At 48.8% G+C, this 19,688-nt stretch overlaps 1 protein-coding gene across 1 annotated transcript in view; it reads left to right on the plus strand.

The window, feature by feature from the left end:
* The window catches only part of SATB2 (SATB homeobox 2), a 106,191-nt gene that overhangs the window by 58,431 nt on the left and 28,072 nt on the right, over window positions 1-19,688 (plus strand). The window contains exons 6-8 of the mRNA XM_065637905.1: window positions 5,331-5,803; window positions 14,461-14,673; window positions 18,309-18,464. Coding sequence (XP_065493977.1) covers window positions 5,331-5,803; window positions 14,461-14,673; window positions 18,309-18,464 — 842 coding nt within the window. The remainder of the gene's footprint in view (window positions 1-5,330; window positions 5,804-14,460; window positions 14,674-18,308; window positions 18,465-19,688) is intronic.

Genomic DNA, 19,688 nt, shown 5'->3' on the forward strand with positions numbered 1-19,688 from the left:
TCCAGCTCCAGAGCCCCAGCTCCTCAGCCTTTCCTCACACGGGAGATGCTCCGCTCCCTTCAGCATCTTCGTGGCTGCGCTGGACTCTCTCCAGCAGTTCCCTGTCCTTCTGGAGCTGAGGGGCCCACAACTGGACACAATATTCCAGATGGGGTCTCACCAGGGCAGAGTAGAGGGGCAGGAGAACCTCTCTGACCTACTGACCACCCCCCTTCTAATCCCCCCCAGGTCCCATTGGCCTTCCTGGCCACAAGGGCCCAGTGCTGGCTCATGGGCACCCTGCTGTCATCCTGATGACACGGGTCTCCTGGAGGGGCCACACAGGCATTTGCACCTCCCTGCATCAATAGCAGGACAGGCTTCTGTCACAGCAGTTTGACAGGAAAGGAGATATTTTTATAGCAGATGAGACCATCAGTCTCATCTAAACCAGGACTCTGTGTCTCTGTCAGACAGCTCTGAGTCATGTTTGTCCTGCTGCTCCTCTTGCGCTGCACCTGAGCGATATTCCTGCATTGGGCGGCCGCTAAAGCACCTTCAGCATCACGCTTTTCTCTGCCACGTGGATCTGGCACGTCCTGTGCACAAACAACGCTAATGTGGTTATGAAGAAACGAGTTCATACCTCTGTGTGCCCTCTTGAACCTGTACAGTAGCCCAAATATAAGCTAAAAATAAGATCATGGGTTCAACTCTTCTCTTCTGACAAGCAACTTTGGAAGCGCTGCAGCCCAGGGACAGATTACTTCCTGTGGCAGCATCTCTGTGCCCCACGGGATGACTTGGACCTGGCGTTAGGAGGAGGGAAGGAGCAGCTCGGTGGCACAGGGAGCCAGCGGCGCTGGGACCCCGCTCCGTTCACCTGACACCGGTGCTGATCAAAGCTCCACTTTTAATTACGGCTCTTCTAATTGCAAAAATAGTCAGTTGTGCTTTGGCGGGAACTGAAGGGTTTACATCACAAGGAGGAGCGGACAACGGCCTTTCCGGTCTGTTTTCCATTAGGCCCAATTGGCTAAAGGCCTTTGCTACCCGCCGCCAGCGGCCAAACCATCCCTGCCTGTGCTCTGGAGCTATTCTGAGGTGGTTTGCTGTCCCGCCGGAGCAAAGGGAAAGGTTTTACAGTAACAACTCCTTATCAGGTCTGCTTCTCCAGCCAACCTGCTGCTTCTCCAGTCCTGACTGCAGGGACAGACGGTGAATGAAGTCGGGGAACGACTTTGGGTAGACACAAAGATGAGACGTTGAACGAAAATGAGGCTCCTCAGACCAGCCCTTTGCACTGAAGTGGTTAAGCGGGCTGTGATTAAAAGAAATAAGTAATTATCCTAATTATAGATGAAAAGATACAGAATTACCACTTTAAAAGCACCTCCTGCGCTCTGGAGTGGTTCTGCTGTTCCCAGAGCGGTATTGATAATTAGGTAGCGCAAGCAGGAGCGCAGGCTCGCGGTGAGGAGGAGGAGGATGTTCTTCATCCCCCGAGCACAGCTCTGAAGTGCAGGCCTTGCTGCAGGGCGGTGCTAAGGCAGGAGAAGCTGTGGGGACCTGTCCCTCTGGAGCCGAGCGGAGGCCACAGAGCCGTGACCGCCGCCGGGAACGGCTTTGAGGATCGCCAGGTTTTCAATAATAAATAAAACAACAAAACCCCAGCAAACTGTGAAGCGCTGGAGAACAGCCCTGGGTGGTGACATCCTCTCACAATTGAAGCATGGCAGTTCTGCCGGGTAGTCGCTTATTACAAAACATTTCTCTAACAGCGTCTTCCTACTCCGGGGCAAAGAGCCTGTGTGCCCGTGGGACCGAAGAGCTGAGGACTCGCTGGGTCATGGGTGCTGGAGGGTCCTGCGTGTCCCCGCGTCCCTTCTTGCGCACAGGAATTTGGTTTGCAGGGCTGTCAGTCACTGCAGCGCCGCTCTGCAGCCCCAAATGCCCCACGGGCTGTTTGTCACAATGTTCCTATTAACAACTCAGCGAAAATAAAGGGTGAGGGGAAGGGAAGGTGGAGAAATAAATCTTATTTTAGATCTTTTGAGCTGGTTTTGTTTCCAGTGGAGGGTTGCATACGGACCACCCCAAGCTATTGTGCTGCGGACGGCGGCAGCTGCTGGACTGGGCAAGGCAGACTGGGGAGAGGACGAGAGCATCGCGCAGGGCACGGGCACTAGGCTGGGGCTGTGCCGTATCCAGGAAGCCTCTGACTCAGTATGGAGTGGAAATACATTGGCACACGTGGTAATCATTACGAGAAGAGAAAGGAACATCGGAGTATGACAATTTGCTGCTCCCACTCGGGGATTGTGTTGGTTTCTGTGTGTGTTGTGAGATGTTGTAGGGGGTGCAGGGCAATGAAGGGCAGATGCGATGCTGGGGTGCCCTGAGTGTGGCACAGGAGCTGTGGTCCAGGGACCTGGGGGTGCTGGAGCGGGTTCAGAGAAGGGAACGGAGCTGGTGAGGGGCCGGAGCACCAGTGTGGTGGGAGCGGCTGAGAGACCTGGGGGGTTCAGCTGGAGAACAGGAGCTGAGGGGAGACCTTCTGATCTCTGACCTGCCCGAAAGGAGCTTGGAGCCAGGGGGGGTCGGGCTCTGCTCCCCAGGAACCAGCGCCAGGACCAGAGGAAACGGCCTCAAGTTGCGCCAGGGGAGGCTGAGGTTGGATCTGGGGAACAATTTCTTCCCCAAAGGGCTGTGGGGCATTGGAACAGGCTGCCCAGGGCAGTGCTGGAGTCACCATCCCTGGAGGGGTTGGACAGACGGACATGAGGTTCTCAGGGACATGGGGCAGTGCCAGGGGTGGGTTATGGTTGGACTCCATGATCTTGAGGGGCTTTTCCAACCAAAATGATTGCGCTAGCAGAGGAAGTTTGTCAGCGGCACCTGGATTCAACACGTGTCCATGGAGCCCTTTCCTTCCCAGTTTAAGGTCCTGCTCGTCTGTCTTCACTGCTTTATATTCAGATATATTCAAGTAGTAGCCAGTTCCTGCAGGACTCCAAGAGCTCTAAGGATGTCCCCAGTTTGAGCGGAGCAATAGCAAACATGGGAAGGAAAAGCGAAAGGCCGTAATGGGGTGGTAACGTGGAAAATGGAGGATGCAAATGGAGAAACCCTGTCTCAAGAAGACGGGAGGCAGGACATGGATGTCACAGCGGCCTCGTGACTCCCCTGTCCCTTTTTTCCAGCGCGTTGTCGGCAAGCTGGCCTGTCCAGCCCCACAGAGCCCTACCAGCCCGTGCTTCCCAGAGACCGACTGGGGATCTGGTCTGGGCAATGTGCTAGAGAAGGAGAGAGGCTTGAGGAGTTGAGTAATGCACATTTTTTCCATCCAGCGTAACTGTTAATGGTAACCTTTTATTATTGAAGTGGTTGAAGGGACCAGAATCTGGCTTGTTTATTGGGGGTATATGCATGGCTGTATAGTCTAATGTGATTGAAAAAAGGAAACTGATAATAAGGGAAAAACACACCTATAGAAGTCAGGTGATGGCTCTGTGTGATTGTAATTCCAAATAGCACTACGGAGATTAACAGCCTGGCAGCCTTTTCATCTTAAACTTCATTTTTATAGGGGTTTATAACTTGGCACTCGAGTCAGGAGTGGGTGGAAACTTGGCAAATGCGGTTCAGCCCAGAAAGTGAATGTTATTTATATTTATTTCTCACCAAGTTTTCAAAAAACACTTGGTTACTGTTTTTGTGTTCTAACAAGTAGTAATTTGCTGGTTTCGCTGACTTACTCTCTGTGTGTTTCTTAAACTACAAAATAGTTCAGAACTTACTTCAGCTCTTCTGAAACCCCCAGGGCAAGGACTCCAGATTGCCAGGGGCGTAAATGAAGACCGAAAGTGGTTCTGATTGTATTTTCTTCTAGTGGGATGCTCCACGTACACCGAGCAGCACCTTTATTCTATTGCCGTCAGGTTAATTCGTGATTGCCAAGGAGCTCCTGCGCCTTCGGAGTAATTGCAGAGGGGTTCGCTGGCAGTGAGAGCTCAGCCCTCTGGTCTGAGATCGGCTCCGAAGGTGCAAAGAGCTCTCGTTCCGCTCAGAAGGAGCCCAGAAATCCATCAGCGGCTGTCATCCTGGGCACTGACTGTGGCGAGTTCAAAGCTTTATAGAGATTAAGTTTTAAAAAAGAATCCGAAGCCTTGTACAGTTGTTAATCATTACACAAGTTACAATGGCGTTATGGCATTTATGAAATCAATCCTGTCTTGTTGCTTACCGAGAGCAGTACAAGAAGGAGGTAATAGTCTTCTAGTCGAATGATACACATCCCTGAACACTTTTGTATCAGATCAATATAGAAACACCTATCCATTTGTATGCAGTGAGGCTCGTGGAACCTGCAACCTACTGTAAAATGACTTCCGATTACTTAACATTATCTAAGTAATAGTTTTATTCATGTGCTTTAAAAACTTCATTTCCTATATCAAATACTACTTTTAGGAGAAATTCGGTTTTGTGGTATGTGCATTTAGTTTAGCAGTTACGTGAAAAGGTATTGCAAAAGATATTGACATTGATATTGAAAAGATATTGACAGAAGATACTTTAAAAGGATGATATGTATCGATACATCTAATTACAGCATGTGCATTTTGTGTGCAGCGTTTCCTTTTTTGTAGCATGGTGTCACTTAGGGAACACGGGGCTTTGTTGTGCTAAACAAAGGGGTTTTTTAAGAGAGTGAAGCCACTTTCTTCCAAGTTGGGCACCCATGCAGAGATGCTGCGAGGGCTCTGGGCAGAGCGGTGAGGCTTTGTGTGTAGGAACCACGGCTTGAAAATCCCCTCCTGGGCTTTATCCACACGACGCCAGGCAGAGCTTCTGTCAGAAGAGACAAGAGTTGCTGCGTTTGTTGGGAGAAGTTGCTCCGGGAGCTGCCGAGGTGTCTGTGGGGTCGGTGTGAATGCCAGTTTGGGTTTCTTTCCTCGCCCTAGATGCCAGCGATTCTGAAACATTGACCCCTTTTAAAAGTTATTCAAGCTGCTGTGACAAATTCAAAAGTTAGTGACAGCATGAGTGGGAATGTCCAAGTTCGTTTCTTTAGGAAACGAGGATGGGAGGGAATCTGCTACCAGTCTGCCGTGGAGGTGTTCTGGGCAGTGGGTGACACCTGCGAAGTCCAAAAGAATGTTAATTACCGGTGCTGCTTTTAGTTCGTGCTGCTTTTGCTTACGTTTCTGTGACGCTTTGACACAGTTGTAGATTTGCCAAGTAAAGCGGGTGCTGTCGAGCGCAGCCCCTGCAGTAATCCTGACCCTGACAGTCCTCTTGTGAGTGCCATCCGAAATGACAGCAACCTGATTTTTCTCTTTTGACAGTGGAAAGAGTGGAAAGAGAAAACCTTTCAGACTATTGTGTTCTCGGTCAACGTCCCATGCACTTACCAAATATCAACCAGCTGGCAACCTTGGGAAAAACTAACGAGCAGTCTCCTCATGGCCAAATTCACCACAGTACTCCAATCCGAAACCAAGTGCCAACGATGCAGACAATGATAAACCCTGGGCTCCTGTCTCCGCAGCTCAGCCCGCAGCTGGTGAGGCAGCAGATAGCGATGGCCCATCTGATAAACCAGCAGATCGCCGTCAGCCGGCTCTTGGCCCACCAGCACCCGCAGGCCATCAACCAGCAGTTCTTGAATCACCCGCCCATCCCCAGAGCTGTCAAACCAGAGCCGGCCAATTCCTCGGTGGAAGTCTCTCCAGACATTTACCAGCAAGTCAGAGACGAGCTGAAGAGGGCCAGCGTGTCTCAAGCTGTGTTTGCAAGAGTAGCGTTCAACCGCACACAGGTATCGCTTTCTGTTCTATAACCCAGAAGTGCTGAGGGGGCAAAGTGGTGGCTCTCGTGGGGCTGGACGCTTTTTGCAGATGAAGGCAGGAGATGTGCCACAGAAACAGGGCAAAGCGCCCTCTGTTTTTTCCTTTGGTCTCCTTGTCATGACCGCACAGGACTGTTTCTTCCTACAACAGCTGTTTGTTTGCATGTGGTCACCCCATGGTTACCCCAGCTTAGTTTCCCAGCAGTAACTCTGCTCGTGTCAGTTCTTCCCTGAGCTCCTCTCCGTGGTTATAAACTTCCACATCTACTCCCACTTAATGGCCAGGAAGAGGTGACAAGAGACTGGGAGAGTCAGAGGTGTCTTGGGGCTCCTGTGGCTTCCTCGGTTCCTTCCCGTGGCTCAGCTGATGCCACGGCCAGTACCCGAGGCCACTGCCACAAGGAACCTGTGAGCCACGTGTCCCCGGGCCCGAAGACCGACTGCTGGGAAAGGCGTCTGCCGTTTGCTGCAGGTTGTGTTTGCTTTCACACACCTGACATGGGTTTTCTCACTCACGCAGTGGAATGCAGATGTTGGGATGATAACGTGGTAGTGTCAGGTGAAGCCTGGGGGACCAGGGTGGGTGCACGTTTGGAAAGACCGGCCATTGACATTGGTCCTGCTGCCAGACACCACCCAGGGCATTCAAACTGCCACCTCTCCGTCGGGATACTCTGTAACGAGGCTAAAGAAACGGGAAGTGGCTTAATATTTAATATTGGTACCAATTTATTTTGTGCAGTCAGAGTTGGTCTTTGAGGTGGGTTTTGCTGGCCAAAACAAGGGCCCCGTGTGCGCGTCTCCTGGAGGTCTGTCCCTTGCCCCGCACAGGGCCTTTGTCTGTTCTCCTGGATTAATGATTTTCTTTGGCACTGCCATTTTGGAAATGCCATGTTATGGGGAAACTAATTGAAGTATGGAGCACATTTTTATTACTTCCTTTAGTCCATTAAATTCATAAGATGGCTGCACTCAGAAAAAACATTCACTTCCAGTCAATGTGACTTTGAGTTCTGGGGTTAGCCTGGAGGATATAAAATGAACGCTACATGGGAATGTATGAGTATTTCCTCTTTAAAATGCTTCTTTTAATTTGGAAAAGCTTTTCATCCCTCCAGGCTCTTTACGCGTCGTATGTAAGGCCTGGTGTAATCAGGTAGATGGTATTGACGGAGCGACGTGCTCTGAACTGGCGCGAGAGGTCAGCAGGAACGCTGCCTGCAGGACCGCACCTGGAAACGGGACGCGATGCTCCGTCCTCCGACCCCTTTACACGTGTGTTCAGTATATAAAAGGAGATCTGTAATTCGGGATACCAGTACCACTGGTTTTGTTGGTCCTCCTGCTGACATTTGTCTTCGGATGCACCAATTTCTCCAGCTTTTCTTTAAAAGAAAAAACTCCCCAATTTCGCTCACTTCATTACAAGAAATCAGACAGGTATTTTTTTATAAAAGGCAAGAAATTACCTGCTGCTTAGCCCTCCATTGTAAGTAATATGATGTGCTATACAGTCCACGACACTGATTCCAGACCAGGCAAGTGTTAAACATCCATGCCAAGTTTGCCCATCTCCCAGCTGTGTTTCCTTAGGCTACGGGGCCTTCGCAGAGAAGACCAGCGGGTCTTACAAATAGTGTGTCATGTCCCTAGGAGCCACCACCCTACCAGAGTGTAGGTTCATCTTTATGTTTCCCCATCCTCAGCTTTTTTTTCCAACTCAGATCAATCTCCCCCTGTGCCAGAGATTGCGTGGGGTATTAAGAAGGCGGTCGGGAAAGGTTTGGGGCTGGTGCAGTTCACAGAAGGTGCCAGCCTTAGAAACCGGCAGTCTGGTGTTTCTCCTGATGGTACCAGGTGATAGATGCCGTACACCGATCGGCTAATAATTGTATTAATCACTGCATCATGGGCCACTGCTTAATCTTTCTTTGTGGTAGCTCTGCGGTGCACATTGGCCTATAATTAAGTATAGCTTCATAAAATATGTACTGTGAGGCTTGTTTAATAGATAAACTATCCTCTAATTTATTTTAAAGTCCAATGACCTACATACTCAATGCTGAAAACCCTCCTCTTACGAACATTATTTCTCCCCTGAGACCCTTCCATCTGAGCAAATCTGTTAAATGAAGTAGAGGAAGCTCTGATCCAAACCAGGCTGAATCCGTCGGAACAAGTGGCTGACACATGTACGCGTGGGGAGGCGGGGGCAGAAATAGAGGTGTGAGCGCGTGGTTTGGGGAACATCCGAGTCTTCCTCTAAAAGCTGGGAATTCCCAGTGTAAGACAATGACATTTGCCCGCACAAACGAACACAAAGCGCTTTGGGCTCTGTGACAGATCCCGAGGGTTTTCCTGGGACGCAGGGCTCCCAGTGAGCTCCATGAGCTCCCAGTCTGAGGTGCGACTGGACCAGGCGCCTTCCTTTGTGCTGCGTTCCCCACAAAGAGGGTTTCCTTCAGACACAAAATTCCAAAGTGAGCGTTTTAAGATGTGTTCAAAACTGGCTGTGAAAAACCCTTGCAGTGTGCATAACGGATTTTCAGTTCATGCCTTGGGCTAACCTCTGCGCCTTCTTTTTATTTTCTATTTAGAGAGTCAATGTCCCAATTTGAATTCACCCTGCTGTGGAATCCAAATGCTTATTTATTCAGCAATCCGGAGAGTTCTTAGACACACAGAAGACAATATAGTTATTGAAGGTGGTTTTAATGACACCATTTCCAGTGAGCAGGAAATTCCTACACAAGCTTCAAAACATTTTAAATGGTCATGCACACTACCAGGATTGTCCAAGCCCGCTTAGACAAATACTGTGTATCGCAGGTTGTGATGTATTGAGAAACGGGCAGGCGGTGATGGTTACAGAAGTAAGGGGACTATTTTAAAGCCAGCGCATGAAAATGGTCTCTTGGATTTACCTTGTCCTCCTCTGGCAAGTTTTTAGCAAGTCTGGAGGTGCCGACGTGACCCCGTGCTCTTCAAAATCCCATCTGGGAAGCCGGTCACTTGAATCCAGCTTCGCAGAAGGAAGATGAAGGTGCTGTCCCTCCTGTCCCTGCAGCCCGGGTGTCCGGCTTTGCTGGGCGGATGCTCAGAATGTTTGTAAGTCCAGACGGTCCAAGTCCCGGGCTCAGGGAGCTGCAGCTCTCCTCGGGGTGCCCAGTGGACTGCAAAGCCTATAGAGTGAGTGCTTCTGTTTATGTCTTTTTTTTTTCTTTAAGCATCTTCTTTTTTTTTTTTTTTTTTGGCCAATGTTTTGACATAATAGCCAAAACTAGTAAAATGTTTGGGCGAGTGGCCAGTGCTTATTTTCCTGAACAGCCTCAGAAATGGGAAATATCCATGAACCTGAGGCTTTTTGAATGAGGCAGTTGTGGTGCCAGATACAAAGAGAGGTGAGTAAAAAACCCCCGGTGTGTTGGGGCTGGTGTAACTCTCTGCTCGCTCCCTCCTACCCGGAGCAGCTCCGGGGGCCAGCGTTGCCTTTCCAGCCTGCACATAGTAGGGCAGCGTGTACCCAGCTCGGCTGGCTCCTCTGAGAGCCTTCAAGATTAGAAATACAGTTTTTGTAAATAACCAGCTCTTCCATCTCTGCTTGCTTGTGAGACAAATCCTGGGCAGAGTTCCTTTTGCCAGGAATTTTGCCTTGGACTTAAGTGAGAGGAAGACGAGGAGGTTTAATTCTCGGCCTGGTACCTGGTGAGACAGTCGTGCTGCATTCATTGCTGTGATGCACAGACTCAATTAGCAAGGGCTTTAGTTTGGGGGGGGGATTTTTTTTTAATTTTTTTTTTTTTCCCCCATAGAAAACTCCCTCTTATTGCGTGAAACCCTTTCACGCTGCCTGCTTGTTTTATTCTTGCGGGTAACGTGGCGCAAGCAGCGTTCTGTTGTACTCACGGGAAAGAAGGCAAGTCTGCAAGGGAAGCGCTTGATTTAATAAATTGCAGATTTTCGGTACATGGGATATTTGTTCCGAGAGTGGGTTTTGCGCTGCCCGAAATTTCAGTTTCAATTAACTTAATTGTATTCAATCGGCTGAATGAAAAGATCTGTGAGTCAGGCGTTGAGATGCGTGTGCTGGTCGGGGGCGGCCGTGCCTGCTCAGCTGATGCTCACGAGTCCGGAGCCTTGGACGCAAATGCGGCTCCGCAGAGCGTGCACGAGCTCCGCGTCTTGCTCATTTTCTGGCGTATTTCCCCACCAAGGTTTGACATGCGTGTCATATAAATGGTGGCGTTCTGTGGCTGCAGGTGGTCGGTGTTTCTCTGCCTCCTTTTCCCCGTGCATCCACATTCGGCTCCGCACGCACATCCCGTCTTCCCTCATAAAAAGAGATACCATAATAAAAAAGAGGCTTTATTAAACTAATGCAATAAAGGCATTTTCTTTGAGGATTTAAACACTTCATTCTTAATAATAAAAATCAAATTGTCATTGTTGCACCCCGTATAAGTTTTATTTAAATCAGCCTCTAAGTGCTTTGTGCCTAAGCAGCTCTCTCCTGAGAGGTGTGTATTTTAGCGTTAGTTAAATGAGTTTAAGAGCGATGCTCATACTCTGGCTGTGGGTCTGGAGAGCAGGAGGTTTCCTGTAAATGAGGGACTGGTGTGATGTGTTCAGCTGCGGTGAACGGTACCAGGGGACGGCGGCTCTCCCGTGCGCACCCGTGGAAAACCGGTCAAAGTCCTCGGAATTCTGAAGTTCGTACGGACTGACGCGAACGTGGCACCACACGTTTTGCCCATTGGGACAGAAGAGTTAGAGCCACGAAGATGCCGAAGGGAGCGGAGCATCTCCCGTGTGAGGAAAGGCTGAGGAGCTGCGGCTCTGGAGCTGGAGGAGAGGAGGCTGAGGGGTGACTCATTCATGCGGATCAATATGGAAAGGGGGAGTGTCAGGAGGATGGAGCCAGGCTCTTCTGGAGCTGGAGAAGAGGAGACTGAGGGGTGACCTCATTAATGTTTATAAATATATAAAGGGTGAGTGTCAGGAGGATGGAGCCAGGCTCTTCTGGGTGACAACCAGTGATAGGACAAGGGGCAACGAGTGCAAACTGGAACACAGGAGGTTCCACTTAAATTTGAGAAGAAACTTCTCCATGGTGAGGGTGGCAGAGCCTGGCCCAGGCTGCCCAGGGAGGTTGTGGAGTCTCCTTCTCTGCAGACATTCCAACCCGCCTGGACACCTTCTGTGTAACCTCATGTGGGTGTTCCTGCTCCGGCGGGGGGATTGGGCTGGATGAGCTTTCGAGGTCCCTTCCGACCCCTGACATCCTGTGATCCTGTGAAGAGCTGGTTGGCAACAGGGCGCAAACGCAGTTTTGGCCGATGGGAGCTGCGGCGCGGTGGATGTGCAGGTGCCTGGCTTGGCTAACCGCGCCGAAATTTCCACCGGTTGTCTAAAGCAGTTTTGCTCAGCAAAATTGGACTTGGCCACGCTGCCAGCAGAAGCATTTCTAGGAGACATCCAGCGCTTCTGCTTCACATCCGAGCTGGAGTCAGGAAGAGATGCCAGGGAATGGAAAGCAAGCAGCAAAGGAGCTGGGGCCCTCCGAAGCCCACGCGTGCTTGGCGCAGAGGTTCCTGTCGAGCGCTGTGCGCTCAGCGGCACGGAGAAGGGCGTGTAGAGTTGCTGAATGTCTCTTATTCGGCCCAGAAGAGAATATTGAAGGGGGAGCCTGGAGTGAATGCAGGGAGGCAAACGAATACCCAACCAGTTCGGTGTGCCGAGAGCTTCACATCGCTGACCTGGAAGATTCACACGTTGAATTTGAGTAAATCCCTGATTTCTGATCCGGATCAGAGTTGCCCTTAGGCCTGATGGGGAGCAGAATATCTTTTCTATTGAGGCTGTCAGTTACAAGTACTGGGCTTAAAGTACTTAGAGCTTTAAGTACTGCAGGAGCAATATTTTTCTAGTATTTCGGCGTTTTCTCTGTTGCTTTTGGCAATAGCTGATGTATGGAGAGGCACGAATAAACCGAAAGTATGAAAAAAGTGTTTATGCTTTTTCAGCCCTTCATATATATATAATCTCCTTACACAGAAGGTGAAAACTGAGGTTTAGCACATTAGTTAGGTTTATTTAAGTTTGCTGTCCCATGGAGATCTCATGCTGTAGTTCACAAAAATAAAAAACGAGTTCACAAAGGGGATTCCATAGAATGAGTGCGAACAATTCCACGATTCTGTGATTCTGTGACAGGGACTTTGCTGGTTCGAGGGACAACCTTTCAGCCAGTTTGAAAAACCAGTGTCAAAATTGCTCCTACCTTAAACAGATCCAACGACGTTTTTTATTTTGGTTGGACATGTGCTCTTTTCTCCACCACCGGTATTATTTTTTTTAAAGTCAGTTCTGGATCCCGTGTGTAATTTTAAAAATGGTGCGAGTTCCAAGGGCGAAGCAAACTTGGGGTGACCTGCCTGAACATCGGATTTTTCATCAGTCGCCTCTTCAGCAACTGGTTTAAAAATGATGCATGGGTTTGGGAAAGCAAAGATATTATAAACGTCCTAAAATGTACCCTGAGAGCTGTGTTTGGTACAGAAGATCTGTTTGGCTATTTATCTGAGACTTTCTAGTCCCTGAAGATCTTCTTCTGTGTTTGCAGAGCTGGTTACTCTGCAAACTGCCTTTTTAAAGAAAAAAAAAATCCATGAGATGTAAGTCGCAACGAGCCAGTTTAGCCAGCGGAATCGTATAACAAATGTATGAATGCTGTGGGTTTCCCTCCCTCACCCCCTCCAGCAGAACCATAATTTGCAGAAATGCAAACAGTCCCTGGCTGGCTTTGGGGTTTTCTCAAAAATAGAAGCAGTCGGGTTCGTCTGGCTGGGCCGGTTTCCTCCGCACACACCTGGTGTATATCTCTTTAAAAAGTACACTACGCCCGATTAAATTACAATTAAACGAAATCACGATGGTTTGTTTTTCTGGAAGGAAGATGTTGTGCATATTGGAAGCCTAATTTGTTGCAGGTGACGAAAAGGCTGAACAGATTATTTAATATCACTCTATCTTTTATAATGTCACTGGCTGGTTGGTTTGTGTAGGCTTCGGTGGCTCAGAATTGTATGATTGGAAACGTTATTGCTCTCGAGATACTTTTATTGTCCTACCCTATCGCTGAGCTATCTGGCCACTTGTTTACCAGCGTTGTGTATCTTCAGTTGCAGGTTTTTGCCTCTGAGTCAGTTTTCTTACTCTCCGCTGGTGTTTGCGTGGTTCTGGAGCTGCCGAAGCACTTGGAGGAGCTGCAGAAACCCCCTCTTTGCAGGCAGGTTCTCCCCCTGGGGAGCACGAGGAGGAGAAGCTGGAGCTCCTGGTGACGGAGCAGCCACCTGTGTTGCTGCTGAAATCCTGAAATCGGGCCATAAATGTAGCCAGGTTAAGATGGGGGCGGTGGGGAAAAGCTTCGAGTCAGCTCCAGTAGCTTCCAGGTGCCTTTCTTTCAACCTAAACCCATTCATTTTTGAAGCCGATCCTTTTTAAAAAAAAAAAAAAAAAGTTATGTATCCTTTAGAAGACCCAGGAAGTTAAGCATTTAGAGAATCTGTGGAACTGATGTTGCATTTATTACAGCATTTGGAGAATTTTCCATTGATTTTAAGGGAAAATTAAGATAGGGACTTGCTGTATCGTCCAAGGCACGGCTGGTCGGTTGGTTTTGTGGGGAAGTCTGGTAAATAAGACGAATACATACTGAAAACGCTGGTGCTTGGTTAGTCGGCCGAGCGTAGCGGCAGTGTTGTAGCAAGGCTTTTCGGAGGAGGCTCTCCGATACAGAAGAGAATAAACTAAGACTGGATATTAGAGGGTTTTGCCTGCGTGGCTGATTTCTAGCGATGGTTTTCTCACAAGCAAGGAGCCAGCCTTGACTCTGGCCGTGCAGTCACTGCGAGGTGCGCGGCAGCGGCAGCTCAGTCGTGTCCTTTGTGTGTGTGTGGAAGTGCCGTGGCGGTTACCTCCTAGAATAATGGCTTTTGGGAAAACTGCATCAATATGGCGTTCGTTCATGGCTGCGACGTGAAGCCTGTGGTGTTTTAAAATGAGGCACGGAAGAACTGGTTGAATCCCTAAAGCTAGATTCTAAGGCTTTATTATTGCTCCGTTTTTTCTCCTCTCAGAAATGACTGTCCAAACCAAAATGAACGGACTGTAGCATCAAAAACCAGCCAAACGTTTTTCTTTATAAACCTCCCGCACTGTTTAAATGTCGAAACTAAATTTACCAACCTTGGCAGATTTGTCGAAGATGAACAGGATTGCCAAGTGTTCCTAGCTTCAAGTAAAAAGAGAGAGATCTAACACCTCCTAAAATATTTGCAGCAAGCACCTGACGGTAACTGCAGTTTCTTCTACCCAATGCACCTACCTTCCTATCCAGCATCTCCATACTCAGAAGCTTATTACAGTGCCAGAATAGGACAGTCCCAAAATAAACCCCAGCCCCCAGAAGGCAAACACTTCCCTACAAAATATCCCCTCTGGGAGAGCCCATGAGATTCTGCTGTAGGTTCTGAGTATTGCAACCCAGCTGGTTACACTAAACAAATTTAAAAAAAAAAAAAGAAAGCAAACACATGACTGGGCTTTTTTTTTTTTTTTGGAACCAGGGCTTGTTGTCAGAGATCCTGCGTAAAGAAGAAGACCCTCGCACAGCTTCCCAGTCCCTCCTGGTAAACTTGCGGGCGATGCAGAATTTCCTCAACTTGCCTGACTCGGAGCGGGATCGGATCTATCAGGACGAGAGAGAGAGGAGCATGAACCCCAACGTGAGCATGGTGTCCTCAGCTGCCAGCAGCCCCAGCTCCTCCAGAACCCCCCAGGTAAGACGCGATGCCTCCCGACCCGTGTGCTGTGCGGGCTTCTCTTTATCTGTATGCGTTAACTTCTGCAGAACACAGAGGGGATTTCTGGGCTCGTGGAGAGGTTCGTACATGTGGCAGTAACAAGTTTGTAGTGAACAGAGGTCGACAGCGAATTAGATAGACATTGCTAGAAATCGGCGTGCTCCATATTCCGTCACGGTCCTTGAGGTAGAGGTTTACACGAGTAATTATTTGGAGTTCAGAAGGCAGAGATGGGCAGGGCTCTGGGAAGGAAGACGATGATTTACAGCTCCACACCAGCTGGCATCTCCTTGGTGAACTGCGCGGGGTTATTAACATCCTGCTGCCGCCCACGTCCCCGGGCCGGTTGTTCCTTCGCACTAAGAGAGAAGACCCACAAAGTGCATCCTGATATCGTCCCCCCTGGGAGTCCCATACAAACTCATCGTCCTTAGGAAGGTGCGTTGGATTTGTAGGAGCTGTTGAGCTGGTTGGGTTGGACCCTGGCATCGGGATGTGCTTCACCGCCACACATGACACAAAGAACTCCTTTTCACGGAAAGCAAGCGTATCCTGCTTTGACACTGAATTTTTATCACATGGGAAACTCATTGTATAACTCTTATATTTTGTAGTTACCTTTCAGTGAAAATAAATTATAAAGGGAACTATTTTAGCGTTTAAGTAGTGTATCCACTTTCTGCATCTATATTTATTAATGAAAGAATTAGCTTATTCCTACTTACATTTATTGCAATAGACTTCACAACTAAAATTGAACAACAGAAGGAAACGGAGAGGTTAGATGCCATACAGTGAGAATAAATGTTGGATTTCTTGCCTCATCTCAGTCCTGTGTTGAAATACGACGATTTTTCCCATGTTCTAGCCTCAGCTAGTTTAAAATAACGGAAATTTTACCTGCCTTTTTAAGAGCATTGCTAGAAAACCATACTCTGGAATTATAAAGCCTTATATTGGCTTGAAGAACCCAGCAGAACATCGCGAGGTTTTTACTCGGCAGCAGCAGCATGTGAAGGTTGGTGTCACCCGCTGCTCGGGTCCCCTGTCGCCAGCGCCGCGAGGGGCCGTGCCCGTCAGCCCCGGTGCTGTTTTGACAACTCGGACACCCCTGCGGATGAGGCTCCTTCCCAGCTCCCGGGCAGGCAGCGCGACGACCGCGCTTCGCCGCATGCCTGGAATTATTCTGAGGAGGCGAATTCCGTCCTCATCCGCAACGCAGCCGTTCCCAGCAGCATCCTCGCCCTGCGCGGGTACGGTCCCTACCCCGGAGCTGCGCCCTTCTTTTGGGAATGGTGTTTGCGTACCAGAGAAGAGGCTGGAATGGCGTTTGGAAATGTGGTTTCCATAGATACGGATCGCTCCTCGTGGGAAGGATGCTGGGTGGGAGCAGAGCCCGGCAGATGCGCAGGCAGAGCAGCCCGGCTCGGCTGTCCCTGACCCTGAAACAGCCCCAGATCCCCTCGCGGGGTGTCCCCTGCTCAGGGGGGTGAGAAGAGCCGATGGCCCCAGCAAAGGGGTGCGAGCGCTGCAGGGAAGAGGCTCTGGGCTGCCAGGGGACCGGCGGACACGGTCGGGTCACCCCCCTGGCGCGGGGGCCGCAAACACTTTCTGCTTCTTTTTGCCCCCCACTGTTTGCAGTGAGGCGTTTCAATAACGGCAAACTCCTTAACATCAAGACCAGTTTTTGAATCTAGGTCTCAAAAGACTTTATTTTAGTGACTGCGATATCTTGGTTTGGTATTTGCCCTACCTGTTTCGGTGATGAAATAAAAGCTGGCCCAGCTTTCGGGGTGTGTAGGGCAGCCTTTCTTCCGCTGTGTGGCTGTGGAGCAGTGTCAGAGACCCGGGCAGGACAGAGCTGTATTTTAAATCTTTCTCTTACATGCTAATTTTGTTCTTCTCAGGATCTCAGGCTTCCAGAACGGCCTTTGAGGCCATGGTGACCTCGGCCGCTGCACTGGCCAAAGGCTGCAGCCACTGGGAAGGTTTATTTTACGCCCATCAAAGCACTGCAGGGCCTTTGGTAAAATTAAGCTCCATTAAATGAGCCTTGACGGACGGTCCTTTGCCTTCCCATGATCTCTTTGTTGTTTTCTTCTGCTACCCACAGTACTAATCCCTTTCTTACCCGTGTCCTGCCTGTGACAGGCGGGGAACACGCCCAGAGGAGTCTCTGCTGGGCTTGGGGGTAGGAAAGGGAGAACATACAGGTTGGTTAAAGCTTTATCTGGAGAGATTGGACCAGATGATCCTTGTGGTCCCTTCCAGCCTGGTGTCCTACTATTTTTTTGTCTGGAAACTGTAGGAGGAGTGATTAGTCTAGGCTGTTGTCTTGATTGGATTTTGGCTCTGTTATTGATGTGGCCTTTGGTACAAAAATACATTAGGGAGATGAAGATTTGGAGGACAGCAAAACAGAAGTCGTTCAGAAGGTTTGGTTTTGCCTAGTTAACCATCCCATTAACAAATAGGCATTTGGGCATGTCTGCCTGGTTAAAAATTCACATTAGATGTACTCTAGCAGGCTTCAACTCCGGCACAAAACCAGGAGCCAGCTGAAAAGCTTTAAAATTGACCTAAATATCTGAATGTCACCCAGGTTTATGGGAGGTTTGGATCTATCGGGAAGTGTGAGCTTTGCCACCTAGGTTGTTCTGTTTGCTAAAACCTTGCCATCTCAAGAGAAAACAGATTTTTCTACCAGTACCTCCATATTTCCCCAAGGGGCTGTGGGTACCAGGAGCATCCCTGACCCGCACAGACCTTCTGGGACGGCCGAGGGCTCGGAAAGAAGAGTGGTGCGGCAGCCTGCCCAGCTCTATTTATCGATAGAAGCCTTGCAGGGTAGTCCAGCCCGGGGAAAGCACTGGCAGCATCCGTTATTGTCCTTCATTTGTCACAGAAGCTGATGGGAAATCATTCAATTAAAAGGAGTGCAGCGGAATACACAAAATCTCAATATGAGTTTAGGAGAATGAGGGCAGCAGATCAAAGGCATGCCAAAGCCCAGCTTTATGAAATGTGGTTGGTTTGGGTTTTTTTTTTTTTTTCCTTTCATTTCCACTGATTTCCTAGGTGAAATTAGGTGACTGTCTGGCTAGCATAATGATGATGAGGCTGGGAAACCATACATACTCAAATGACATACGTATAGTTTTAATAAAGGATGAGGGAGACTTGAGGGAGTGCATTAAATTGAGTAATAATTTATTATTTAGAGACCTCTACCCATTTACTCATTTTTTCTGGGAGAATTGGCTCTTCCTCCAAGGTGTAGGCGACTTTTAGCGAGGGGGGGAGCAGGTAGGGGCTGGTGCCTCCCCAGGAGGAGCTGCCAAAGCCAAGTTCAGCCCCGGGTACCCGGTCTCTGGATAAACACGGCGGGAGAGGGAGAGGGGCAGAGCTGACAGGGCCCTGCGTGTCCTATAGGAATGCACCGCAATTATTTCCAATCACAATTAACCTGATTAGAATAATGGACAGGAAGTGTCCCTCTGTAGCTAATGCAGTTTGGCATCAGCTGACTGAAATCCTCTGATAATTTCTGCACAGATGGCTGGGCTGAAAGCAGCACTTTTTTAATTATTATTTTCATGGTCTCTCGGTAGGCCAAAACCTCGACACCGACAACAGACCTCCCCATTAAGGCGGACGGCGCCAACGTCAACATCACAGCTGCCATTTATGACGAGATCCAACAGGAGATGAAACGGGCCAAGGTATCGCAGGCTCTGTTTGCCAAAGTGGCCGCCAATAAAAGTCAGGTGAGCGGGAAAGGGGCTTTCTTGGGGGTTTTGTTTTTAAAGCAAACGCTGGCGTTGGAACTAGACCCATCTCCTCTTCCCACCAGTAAAAATACATCTGTTCCTACAATAATAATGATCTTCATCTCTGGGGAACCTGTCCTGTTTTTGGCTTTTGCCCGCTCAAGTGGTTTCCTTTTCCCTTTTAAAACAGGCAGAGGATCAGCTCGCAACCCTTTCGTACAAACATACAGGTCTTCTCCTGCTTCTGGTATATAACTTACACCCCTGCTAGTGGGACAAGGACCTCTCAAAATGATGGTATCCTTCTCATCTGGCAGGGAAAGAAATTGTTTTCTTAAGTGATTAACTGGGGGAAGGCAATGGGAAACCACATATTAGGCAAGTGGTTCCTTTTTCTTGCATGTTGTGTGCGCCGCACACAGTATTGCCATGTGAATAATTCACATCAGATCCAATCATTTTTACAAAAAGGCATGAGAGGGCACTGCAGTGAGTTCTCCTGGATTCATTTCCACCTTGGGTGTAAAAAATACATGCGGGCAAACCTAGTTCAGGGTGAAATTCTTGAAGAGAATCCATTAATTTAAAAATTTCATCTGACTCTTTAAAAAAATATAATGCACCAGAAAGGATTTTGTGGAAAGGAAGAAAGACAGAATTTTTTGTAGGAAGGGCAGAAAGTGGCTTGTAGACCGTTGGAAGGAATTGTTTAGTCGGTGGAAAAGGGCTGCTTCCCGGCCTGGATGGTATTCCGCAGTTGTGCTAGGAGAGGCCATCGGTACAAAATGGCATAAATCGCTGCAAAAATGCGTAAATGTCTCTTGACAATGAGAGAGCGGGATAGAAGTGTCTAGATGCGTGTGCTCTGCAAAATACGTACTTCTCTGTGCAGGGAAACGACATCGTAGTAATTAGAAGTAGATGTAAAATAAGAGGCTGAGAGGCATAGAAACAAAGCATTGAAGGCTATCAAAGCACGCGGGAGAGCCTTGTCTTTCTTACACCTATTTGTGCCCTGACACGTGGTGGCCTGATTCGTTTTTCCTTCCTCGTTTAATCATTGATTTTCTTTGGCTTTTGCTTTCTCTTGTCAGCGTACAGGGTTTACAGTCCACAACCCCCCTACCCTCCAACAAAATCCCGGGCACAGTATGAAATACATAAAAGGAAAATACCATGGAACCCTCTTAAACTGTTAAATGCATAAAAATCTCATGTACC

The sequence above is a fragment of the Caloenas nicobarica genome, chromosome 6 (genome assembly GCF_036013445.1).
Source record: "Caloenas nicobarica isolate bCalNic1 chromosome 6, bCalNic1.hap1, whole genome shotgun sequence".
Classification (NCBI taxonomy): Eukaryota; Metazoa; Chordata; class Aves; order Columbiformes; family Columbidae; genus Caloenas; species Caloenas nicobarica.